Below are 12,463 nucleotides of genomic sequence, written 5' to 3' on the forward strand. Positions count from 1 at the left end.
CATAGAATGACATTCCTCTCCTTTGTTAGACTTAGGGTTTTGCCATAGCTAGAATGTCCCAATTTGAAATTCTTTACCATTCCCAAATTGCACTTCTCTGTCGTTCCTGAATAAACCCATTCTTGGTGCTAAAGTAACTTTTATTTTTACAGTTAACATTGTCTGCGAATAAAAAAGGAGCTAGAGTTTCTGCCCTGGAATAATTTGGCATTTAAAGAAAGTCAAGTAAGCATGATTACAATGCACTACCCACTGAAGCCACAATGAGACAGGGCCTCTAACACAGATGGGGGAGTGGAGAAGAGGAGGGAACATTTCCCAGAAATGTCAAAGGCTTCCATGCCTCTTTCCCACACTGAACCAAGTTCTGAAAAATAAGAAGGGGTTACCAGGTGAAAGGAAGGAAGGGTGTTTCCAGCAGATAGTGACATCTGCAAAATCCACAGGGGAGAAACCACAGAGCCCGGCTTGGAAACTGCCGGTGGTTTCTCAGAGCTAGAGTAGGTGGGCAAAGAAAGGGACGATGGGTATTGGTAGGCAACCCCGGACATAGGCTCTGACGGGGCTAAGGAGTCTGCCTTCTGAAGGCTGTGAGAAGGCTAGAAGAATGTTGAAGAAGGAGAGAGAGTAACAGGTGCATCACCAATTATAAGAGGATGGCTCTGGAGGGAAGATCAGTTAGTTGTTTTTTAAGGAAAACCAGGCAGGAAATAATGGGGCCTCAATAGAGCCAGAGGAGGGGGTGACTGAGAGATACCAAAGTGTCCAAGCAGTAGGACTCAGGGAGGGATTGTCTGTAGGTGCAGGGTAGGTGCAGGGAGAGGGTTCCAGGAGGCCCCCGGCCTAGGCATCTTGGGTGCATGACGGAGATGACAGGGGCTGCGTTTTGTGCCACCTACCCCTGCCCCTGGCCACCCTGATTAGACCGGAAACGAGCACCTTACACATGTTTAGTTCAAGTATAAACAGAGGAAGGACTGAGGGTGGTGTAGGACTGAATGGGTTTTCATGGGGTTTTGAGGTGTGGGCGTGTGGTTTTGGATCCATCTCGAGCGTCTCAACTACAAAATAAAAGCTATGTAAGTGTAACATTAGGCGGTGTTCCATTTCTGAGAGCACGCGGATGTCACATTGTTTTCTGCACTTTTCTGTGTTTGAACTAAATGTAATAAGCAAATGGCCAAAGAATGCGGTTAGAATCGGAGGAGCGTAAGCTCTATGAAGGGGTTAAACCAGAAAGCGGCGGGGGCGGGGAGCGGCGTGGTCGTCAGTCTTTGTGTGCACAGCGCGTGTGGAGAGAAAAGCCTTGGGAGACCTGCACTGGGCTGGGTGGGTGAGGGTGGGCGGGAGAGGAGCGCGCGCGGAGCTTCCTGCCTGGCCCCGCCCCGAGCCTCCGGCCGGCCGCAGCTCCTCCTCCTTCCGTGACGCCGCCTCCCGTTTCTAGGTAACGTGAGGGGGTTTAAACAACGCGGCCGCAAGGCGGCCGCTCCCCGCTGGCCCCTCTTCTCGGCCCCTTGACCCTCGGACGCTGAGAGCCATGGCCCTGCCGCTGCTGCCTGGCAACAGTTTCAACCGCAACGTGAGTAGTGAGGGCGCCCGAGGTCAGAGGTCCCGGCCAGAATCGGGGGTCCAGGCGTGGGCACCTCCCCCGACCCTACTCAAGCATCCTGCTGCTGCTTCACCTCCTGTGCATTGGGCACAACTTGGACCAAACTTTGTAGGCCGGTGGAACCCTTACTCTCTGTCTCCCCTTCTCCCAGTCCCTCTAACTGCATCCGGATGCTTTAACTGCATCTTTATAGGTGGCAAGACCCGCGAAGGTAGCCAGCGGCCTTAAGGTATGCTAGGTGCCGTGCTTTAGTCGCCCTACACGGCATTTGTTGCTTAGGTGCTATTTTTATTCCCATTTTACAGTTGAGGAAACTGAGGTACGGAGCGATGAGTCACTCACTGACTGGCCAGAGCCTCACAGTTTCAGGGTGAAATTGGGTTTCTCCCAGGCAACCTGTTTCCACAGCCCAGGTGCCTAGTCATTGTCTTTAATAGCTTGTGTGAAAGAGAAACAGAGTTGCTGTTAATAAAGCGAAGAAACCTGGCCCTCTCTCTGGAGGCTGCTGGGTGCAGAGAGGTAAGGGTTCCACCAGCCTGTAAAGTTCGGTCCTAAGCTTTGTAGAGAGAAGCATCTAAACTTGGAGGAGTTTTTTCGTCGTTGAGGGTGGGGAGGAGTTCATTTCAAAACAGGGTGAAAGTACAAAACAACACAACACGACGACACAAACAACCCTGAAGACCAAAGAATCTCGCCAGTAGTAAATAGCCCCTTATTTAAACAGCAGAAAAGTAATTAGTGCCTTTCTTTACACGGGTCACCACACTTTCCTTGGGTTTGCCAGTTGTGTTTCAGGAAGAAGGTAGGTGATAACACCGCGGGGGGAGATGGGCGCTCGAGGGAGGGAGCCCCTCAAGGTGTTTGCGTAAACCTCTGGCAAATTGAGAACGCAGGCAGCGGATTGAATGAAGCATTGGACTTCCTGGGTTCCGAAGTGTCTGTTTCCAAGTTGTTGGCCCTCAAGTCCCAGTTTCCTTTGTAGCTTCCGGCCACTGGATTCTGTGTCCGGATTCGGTTGACCAGACCGAGTTGCTTGTTGAACCCTGGTTTTTGTGCATTTTGTTTTTTGGTTGATGGGTAAGCCGGCCTTCCCGCCCAGCATTGCCCTTTGCTAAGATACCACCAGCCACACCAAGAAGAGCAAGCCCCGAGAGGCAGGACATGCAAGAAGCTTCCAGAAGTAAAGAAGCGTGCTGTGCAGGAGTAATTGTAATAAAAACTGAAAGCAGAGCCCATAGCTTTGGGCCCCGCGACACTTCAGGTGACCGATGTCCCGCTCCTGCAGGAATACCACAGCTCCCACATGCACTGATGAAAGTAGGAAGGAAACGCAGTACTTTGAGGAGTTATTTTAAAATCTGCAAAGCTATACTGAGTGTACTTTGTTTTGTTTTATTGTGAAGTACAGCACGTGCAGAGAAATGCATATTGGATGAACCCCAAATGAACAGACAGAAAGGAAGTATTACCAGCCCTCCAAAAGCCTCTCCTTTGCCGGGGGTTGCCAGATTTAGCAAATAAAAATATATGTCCCCAATACTGCACGGGACCCACTTAGACTGCAAGATTACTTGTTGTTTATCTCAAATTCAAATTTAACTGGACATCTTGTATTTTACGGGGCAACCCTGCCTATGACTCTTTCTGGTCATTACCCCCTTGGCTACTTACTGTCCAGGGTGAACTATCCTGAATGCAGGGGACTACGGTTAGGTTTTGCTTGCTTTTGAGCTTCGTATCCATGTCAGTGTCTGGTGTTCTTTTGTGACTGGCTTGTGTTTAGCTCAATATTATGTTTGTGAGATTTGTTCATGGGGATGTCTGTTGAGGCAATTTGCCCATTTTCCTCGCTCTATAGTATTCCATTGTGTGAGTATGACATCATTTATATACCCATAAATAGAGGTTTGGCTTGTTTGGGGTTATTAAGAATAGTTTGTTGTGACTATTCTTGTTCATGTCTTTTGGTACAATTGCTGGATCATATAGTTTTTATATGTTCAGCTTTAGTAGACGCTGCCGAAGTGCTTAAACCAATTTAAATCCCCAGCAGCGGGACGCCTGGGTGGCTCAGTCGGTTGAGCGTCTGCCTTCGGCTCAGGTCATGATCCCAGGATCCTGGGACCAAGTCCCTCATCAGGCTCCTTCCTCTGCGAGGAGCCTGCTTCTCCCTCTGCCTGCTGCTCCCCGTGCTTGTGTGCTCTCTCTCTCTCTTCCCCTCTCTCTGACAAATAAATAAAAAATCTTTAAAAAAAAATCCCAGCAGCATGTTATGTTCCTATCGCTCCACATCCTAACACTTGATAATGGTTGGTCTTTTAAATTGTAGTTTTTTTGATCAGCAAGTATACTGAAACGGTAGTTTAAATCTGCCCCTCCCCGATTCCTAATGAACTTGAGAACGATGAACACATTTATTGGTTATTTGGGCATTCTCCTTTGTGTAGTACTTGCTTGTCTGTTGTCTACTATTTCTGCCGGGTTGTCTGCCTTTTTTTTTTTTTAACTTAGTGAAATGTAAGAGTTCTTTATAGATTTTTGGATATGACTCTTTTGTCCGACATCTGTATTGACAGATACCTTCTAGTCTGTGACTGGCCTTTTCACTTCCTTAATGGTGTTTTTGATGACTTATTGTTCCTTTACATTAGTGATTTTGTTTCTTGAAGAAATTGCTCCTTATGCCAAGTTCATGAGGATATCTTTCTGTGTTGTCTTGGAAATTTTGTTTTTACCTTTCACATTTAGATTTCTAATCTAGTATAAATTTGTGTGTGTGTGTGTATGAAAAGAAGTAGGGGTCAGGTTGTATTTTTTCCCATATGGATAGTCAGTTGACCCGGAACCATTTGTTAACACAATTCAACTGAGTAAGTTTTAAAGATCTCACTGGCTCTGGGCCATGATTCATGAATTGATAGTATCCAGTTTAGCTGAGAGGAAAGAGCTCTGAAGAGGTCTCCCAGCAAGACGTTTTATAGGCAGAAGGGGGCGTTATACTAAGCGAAGACTGGATTGGTTACTCTAAGGTTACTTTCCTTATGGGATATGGTAGCGAGGGCTTTTTAGGCAGATTACCTAACTAATGCTGATCAGGAGATTCATGATTGGCTGCTTTAAGATTCAGTTTCTGGGACAGCCGAAACTGTAAGTTAAGTTTCAGTTTGTGACATGGAGCTTAACACGATCCACTCCATTTTAGGGCCTGTTGTCTTGTCTTTAACACATTTTTGGAAAAGACCACCCTTTCTCTACTTCTCTGCAGAGCTGCTACCTTTGTCATAAGTATCCAAATACATGTGGGTCTGCTTCTAGATTTGTGGATGTATTTTTTTTAAGATGTATTTATTTATTTATTTGACAGAGAGAGAGAGACAGTGAGAGAGGGAACACAAGCAGAGGGGGTGGGAGAGGGAGAAGCAGGCTTCCCGCTGAGCAGGGAGCCCAATGCAGGGCTTGATCCCAGGACCCTGGGATTATTATGACCTGAGCTGAAGGCAGACGCTTAACAACTGAGCCACCCAGGTGCTCAGATTTGTGGATGTATTTAAACAAATTATTTACTTTATGCCTCAGACCAATAGGAGTGTGTGTGTGTGTGTGTGTGTGTGTATGAATTAGGGAATGACAGTATACTTATTAGATACCTTGGGCTGTCATTTAACAAACTAGTATTTGTATATGGAGAGTCCTTGTATGTGCTCAAATCGCATGGCTGTATTTAGAAAATTGTTGCACTAACCTTGGTACTGACTATGTCACCAAAAAACTAATATTATTTTAAAAACGTGTACTTAGTTAAGAGATCAGATGTTCTCTGGTACATAGAGTGGTCAAAAAGTCAGTAGAGCCAAATCTGGCTTTTTTTTAAAATCACCCCCCACCTCCCACCTATTACAGAGCCTTGCTTGCCGAATTAAATTATCAAGTGAAAAATTTTGGCCTCCTGGAGATAGCATAATTATGGCTGTTTGGGTTTAAAATTATAACACAAGCTTTTATTGCTTTTCTTAGAAATTAAAAAGGAACGTGTTTCTCCCCCTAATTAGCTGCTGATAGTCATGAGCATTAGATTGATTTCTGCCCACAGCTAGGCGATGCGCAGCCTGTATTTCTGTCTCTGAAATACAAGAAGTATTGCGCTTTCAAAAATATAAGCATTTGTACCACTGATGACATTAAAATTATTGTGATATGAATTAATTGAAAACCTTAGGGAAAGGTCACAGCTAAATTCCCGACACACGGTATCTTTTTCCAACAATTTACATGCTAGATTTATTTTGAGCTAAGAGAATCTTAGGCATATGGTCAAAAATAATAGGATATTAAAGTTAAAAGAGGCATTTCCAGCCAAAGCTGAAAATCTTTTCTATAGCATTTTGGACAGATGGTTGGATAGCTGATCCTGAATGCCCCTAATGAATAATGAAGAGTACACTTTCTGTTTTTTATGAAGCTACCTTGCCACCATCTTAGGAGGGTTTGCTGTCAATAGTCCGTCTCTAATTTATGGTGAAGCAACTGTTTCCTTAGAAGAAAAGAACTTATTTGAATTCACAGCAGTAGAATAAAACAGAAATTCAGAATCTCTCTGCCTCTCTTACAAAAGGGTGTGGGCAATACCTTGAAATTTATTTTTATCTAGACTAATACAAGCCTACTTACTAATATACAAGGAAATAGTGTTCTTTGGGAAATTTACCAGCAATTTAAGTGATAAGCAGCTGAAGGACTCACTATGAGCAATACATAGTGTATGTACTGACTTCATCATAGGATGGTAGATAAATCAATTTAAATTTAGCGCAATGACAAAGATAATCGTAAAACAATGACTTTATGCACAGGGTGGAGGTTTTTCCCCCGATCGAAAATTCTGCTTACAGATTTCTGGTTATATTCTTAGTGGTCAATTCCATTGCCTTAAAATAATCTGCATCAGGTGCCAACCCCTTAACCTGACACTTGAGTCCATTAGAATTTGCCAGTCACCTTAAGAGATCAATTTAATGAATCACGGCCAGCATTTAAAAAAAAAAAAGAAAGAGGCAAAATGGACTCGAAAAGAATAAAAACATCAGAGTAACGTGTGATGGCATGGGAACAGTAAATATTCTTTCCTGAACTTTTTTTTTTCTGTCATGTGTGCACATGAACTGGGTTGCACCCAGACCTGTTTGTTATTGTGGCTGTGGAGTGTGAAACACGCTCTCATTAGAGCTGTCTCCACCAGTTCGTGCCTCTATTTTCAATTCAGAACTTCAGTTTCCTTCCAGGCCAGATCTAGTCTATTACCCTTCTAGAAGCTTCCAACAGACCCTAGTCAGATTTTTTTTTTTAATTTTTTAAAAATTTATTTATTTATTTATTTTTAAAGATATTCGACAGAGATAGAGACAGCCAGCGAGAGAGGGAACACAAGCAGGGGGAGTGGGAGAGGAAGAAGCAGGCTCCCAGCGGAGGAGCCCTATGTGGGGCTCGATCCCACAACGCCAGGATCACGCCCTGAGCCGAAGGCAGACGCCCAACCACTGTGCCACCCAGGCGCCCCTAGATTTTTTTTTTTTAAATCACTGTAAAATTCACGTAACATAAAATTAACCACTAGCCATTTCAAAGGGTACCATTCAGTGGCATTTGGTACCTTCACAGTGTTTTGCCAATGACCACCTCTAACTGGTTCAGAGACATTGTCTTCATCCCCAATCTCAATTTTTTTTTATCCAAGAGGGATCTTTGAAATGCTTTTCAGCTCTCGGGGACCTCCTGTGTACAGATGATTTCTACAGCCCATGGTACCTTAGCATGATTCATGAGTTTTAGATGTAATGATCCAGTAATAATTGTCCCTTCTGAGTAAAGAGTAATAGGTTTCTGTGGATTTGTTAATTTTGGTCAACTTATTCACCTGCTCTGTGTGGTTTTTCTTTCCTGCAAAGGATATCCACTCTAATGCAGGATGGGGGGGGCGGTACATGGTAGAGGAAACTTAAGGGTTTTGTTTTTTTTTTCCCCTTACTGTAAAATTTCCTACTTGATTTTTTCCCCTTTCCCCTTATTCAAGTACGCCTAAAAATCATCTTATAGTTTCTACTATCGAGGGCCCTAGTAAGATATGATATATGGTACGTGGTATCAGCAAAACCAGTTTTCCCCCCATTTAAAATGAAAAATGAACTTTAGCCAGCTTTTCTTTTCTTCTTTTTTTTTAAAGATTTTATTTATTTATTCAACAGAGATAGAGACAGCCAGCGAGAGAGGGAACACAAGCAGGGGAAGTGGGAGACGAAGAAGCAGGCTCATAGGGGAGGAGCCTGATGTGGGGCTCGATCCCAGAACGCCGGGATCACGCCCTGAGCCGAAGGCAGACGCTTAACCGTTGTGCCACCCAGGCGCCCCTAGCCAGCTTTTCTTGAAAAACAAATAGGCAATCAAGCTTAGGTTACCTTTCTTTCCTTTTTATACATTTAGAAAATTCATAAAGCAGCATAATACATTTCTGTTCAGTAACTGTTTTAATCCAAGATGGGATTTACTTTTTAAAAAAGTAAGCTCAGTTGATTTAATTTAAATAAAGTTTGTAAATTCATTTTAATTAATGCTGTTTACAACGTGCGAATACATTGCCAATGTTAAGTAAGTTATTAAAACCATATGGCAAAGCAGTATGAATAAAAATATAGCCTAAGACTTAATTTTATATGAGACTTAAAATTAAGCTTTATGGGGTGTCTGGGTAGCCCTGTAGGTTGAGCATCTGACTCTTGGTTTTTGGCTCAGGCCATGATCTCCTGGGTCGTGAGATGGAGCCCTGCATGGTATGCTCAGTTGGGAGTCTCCCTGGGGATTCTTTCCCTCTTCCCCCCCCCTCCCCAGTGCTCTTGCTCTGTCTCTCTCAAATAAATAAATCTTTATTTTTTATTTATTTATTAATTTCTTAAAGATTTTATTTATTTATTTGACAGAGAGACAGACAGCCAGCGAGAGAGGGAACACAAGCAGGGGGGGGGGTGGGAAAGGAAGATGCAGGCTCCAGCAGGGCAGGGAGCCTGATGCAGGGCTCGATCCCAGGACCCTGGGATCACGCCCTAAGCCGAAGGCAGACCCTTAATGACTGAGCCACCCAGGCGCCCCCAAATAAATAAATCTTACAAAAAAAATTATTTTCTTAAAACTAAAAATAAAGAATAAAAATTACCTTTTAAATGTGAAACCTGTGCTGGTATTTTGCCACATAAATACTGAATTCTATGTCAAATTTGAGATAAGCACACATAGATTTCATTTTCAACTGAAATGAGATTTCTGGTCTTCCTCTTGATACCGGTTAACAAGGAAAGCTTTGCTTATAGGGGTAAGAAGTTGAAAAACCACAGCAAAATGGTCACTGCTTCCCTGTGAATGACAGGATACTTGACTTTCCTACATATTTGGAACGGGCATAGATATATGTTTAACTTTATAAGAAATTGCTTAACTGTCTTCCAAGGTGGCTGTATCATTTCGCATTCCCACCAGCAATGAATGAGTGTTCCGGTTACTCAGAGTCCTCATGAGCAAATGGCATTGTCAGTGTTTGGATTTTAGCCATTCTAATAAATATATAGTGGTATGTCGTCCTGACTGAAACTTTTTTCCCCTGGCAGTTAATGATGGTGAACATTTATTCGTGTGCTTATTTGCCTCCCATCTATCCTCTTTGGTGAAATGTCTGTTCGTGTATCTTGCCTGTCTTTAATTGGGTTGTTTGGTTCCTTCCTATTGAATTTTGAGAGTTCTTTCTATATTCTGGATATAAGTTCATTGTTGGATATGTGCTGTGCAAATATTTTCTCCCAGGCTGTGGCTCGAATTTTCATTCTCTTAAAACAAGGCTGGAAAATATGCATACATTTTTAAAGATAAAATAGAACATGAATCCAAACTGGTATTTCCAATGCAAATGGAGGATTATAGGGTTTTTATTTAACTTCTTTGATTCTGTATTTATCTTTTACTTATATTGAGAATCTTGATTCATAAGGATCTTAGCATAATTATTTTCTTGCTTTATCCTACCATAAATAAAAAAATATATCCATATAATGGTTTCTGATCAATAATAATGTTATTAACAATTTGAATTTTCAAATGGTTTAATATTTCCATGTAGTTCTTTTGTTTTATATATTCCATTAGGAATGTATGGTCAAATTATTGGGTTTTAATTTCATTTAAATAGTTCCTGACAGTATGGTTAGGTCAGCAACTCAATACCCAGTTAGGTTTATTCATTTCATTTTGCTTTTGCTTTTTTTTTCTTCTTTTTTTAAATGTTTTTTTAATTTAAAATTTTTAAAGCTTTTTAAATTTTACTTTATTTATTTGAGAGAGAGAGCAAAAGAAAGAGAGAGTGAGCACGAGCAGGGGGAGGAGCAGAGGGAGAGGGAGAAGCAGACTCCTTGCTGAGCAGGGAGCCTGATGTGGGACTTGATCCCAGCACCCTGAGATCCTGACCTGAGCTGAAGGCAGACACTTAACCATCTGAGCCACCAAGACTCCCCTAATTTAAATTTTAGGTAGTTTATATACAGTACAATATTGGTTTCTGGAGTAAAATTCAGAATTGGTTTCTGGAGTAAAAAGTTAATCGCTTTTTAACTTTAAGAACTTTGTTTTACTATAGTGTAAAAAAACATATATGTGGTTTCAGAGTCAAATTTACAAAGTGAGGTGCATTCGGACAGGTATAGCTTTTATCCTTGTCCTTTCAATCTTGGTATCTCTCCCCCTTCCCTGTATAAGTAGCTTAACCCAAAACTTTTTTAAAATCTTTTCTTTTTCTGTTTTTGGTTTTAAAGCAGCAAATTTTAAAATATATTTGCATGGTCTTTTATTAAACAAATGGTAGCATACTCTATACATTCTCTTACATCTTTGGTTTTTCCTTCTAACAGTGTATCTTGGAGATCTCTTCATTGTAGTGGACAGTTTTCCTCATGCCATTGGAATGTGTAATTCATTCACAGCGACATAGTACTCCATTGTGTGGACATAGCATAGTTTATTCAGCCCATCCCCTTTTGATATATAGTTGCATTATTTCCAGTCTTTTGGTATTACAAATATTGCTGCAATAAATAGCCGAAGGTGGGTTTCAAAAGAAACTATGGAGAAAGTAAAAAGGCAGCCTACAGTATGGGAGACAATATCTGCAGGGCATATATCTGATGAGGAACTTCTTTTTTTTTTTTTTTTTTAAAGATTTTATTTATTTATTCGACAGCCAGCGAGAGAGAGAACACAAGCAGGGGGAGTGGGAGAGGAAGAAGCAGGCTCATAGCAGAGGAGCCTGATGTGGGGTTCGATCCCAGAACATTGGGATCACGCCCTGAGCCGAAGGCAGACGCTTAACCGCTGTGCCACCCAGGCGCCCCCACAATCCAACTTTAGAATGTGTTCATCATCCCAAAAAGAAACCTCATACCCATTCGCGGTCACTCATTTCGTCCCCTCCCCCACACGGGCCTAGGCAACCATTCATCTACTTCCTGTCTCTATAGATTTGCCTATTCTGCGCATTTCACACCAGTGGGCTCATACAACATGTAGTCTTTCACACAGTGTTTATGGTGTTTTTGAAGTTCATCCACGTTATGGCATGTATCGGTATTTTTATGGCCAAATAATATTCCATTATATGGCTATACCACATTTTCTTTATCCATTCATCAATTAATGGACATTTGGGTGATTTCTGATTTTTGGCTAATATGAATAATGTTATAAACATTCATGTTTGCATTTTTTGTAGATATGTTTCTCTTTTCTCTAGTATACCCGGGGGTGCTGGGTCATATAGTAACTCTACGTTTAAACTTTTGTGAAACTGCAAACTTTTCCATAGCAGCGGCACTGTTTTATATTCCCACTAGCAATGCAGGAGGGTTCCAGTTTCTCCACATCCTTGTCAACACCGGGTACTGTCTTTTTTGTTATAGCCATCCTAGTGGGTATGGAGTAATCACTCATTGGGGTTTTGATTTGAATTTTCCTAACGACTAATGATATTGAGCACCTTTTCATGTGTTCGTGGCTCTTCGTAAAGGTTTTTTGGAGTGATGTCTATTCAGATCCTTTGCTCACTTATATATATTTTTTTAAGATTTTATTTTTGAGAGAGAGAGAGAGCAAGAGAGAGAGCACAAGCAGGGGGAACAGCAGAGGGAGCGGGAGAAGCAGACTCTCCTCTGAGCAGGGAGGGGGCTTGATCCCGGGACCCTGAGATCATGGCCTGAGCCGAAGGTAGATGCTTAACCTACTGAGACACCCAGGTGCCCCCTGCCTTTGCTCACTTTTATATGCACTGGATAGAAGTTCCTCATCAGGGGGCGCCTGGGTGGCACAGCGGTTAAGCGTCTGCCTTCGGCTCAGGGCGTGATCCCAATGTTCTGGGATCGAACCCCACATCAGGCTCCTCTGCTATGAGCCTGCTTCTTCCTCTCCCACTCCCCCTGCTTGTGTTCTCTCTCTCGCTGGCTGTCGAATAAATAAATAAAATCTTTAAAAAAAAAAAAAAAAAAGAAGTTCCTCATCAGATATATGCCCTGCAGATATTGTCTCCCATACTGTAGGCTGCCTTTTTACTTTCTCCATAGTTTCTTTTGAAACCCACCTTCGGCTATTTATTGCAGCAATATTTGTAATACCAAAAGACTGGAAATAATGCAACTATATATCAAAAGGGGATGGGCTGAATAAACTATGCTATGTCCACACAATGGAGTACTATGTCGCTGTGAATGAATTACACATTCCAATGGCATGAGGAAAACTGTCCACTACAATGAAGAGATCTCCAAGATACACTGT

At 42.2% G+C, this 12,463-nt stretch overlaps 1 protein-coding gene across 1 annotated transcript in view; it reads left to right on the forward strand.

Moving 5' to 3' along the window:
- The first annotated feature begins 1,454 nt into the window (after positions 1-1,454).
- Positions 1,455-12,463, forward strand: part of EFHC2 (EF-hand domain containing 2) — a 195,873-nt gene continuing 184,864 nt past the window's right edge. Inside the window, exon 1 of the mRNA XM_040632735.1 lies at positions 1,455-1,579. Within this exon, the coding sequence (XP_040488669.1) occupies positions 1,538-1,579 (42 nt within the window). The 5' untranslated portion in view covers positions 1,455-1,537. The remainder of the gene's footprint in view (positions 1,580-12,463) is intronic.

Source organism: Ursus maritimus (genome assembly GCF_017311325.1).
Source record: "Ursus maritimus isolate PB19 chromosome X unlocalized genomic scaffold, ASM1731132v1 scaffold_X1, whole genome shotgun sequence".
Classification (NCBI taxonomy): Eukaryota; Metazoa; Chordata; class Mammalia; order Carnivora; family Ursidae; genus Ursus; species Ursus maritimus.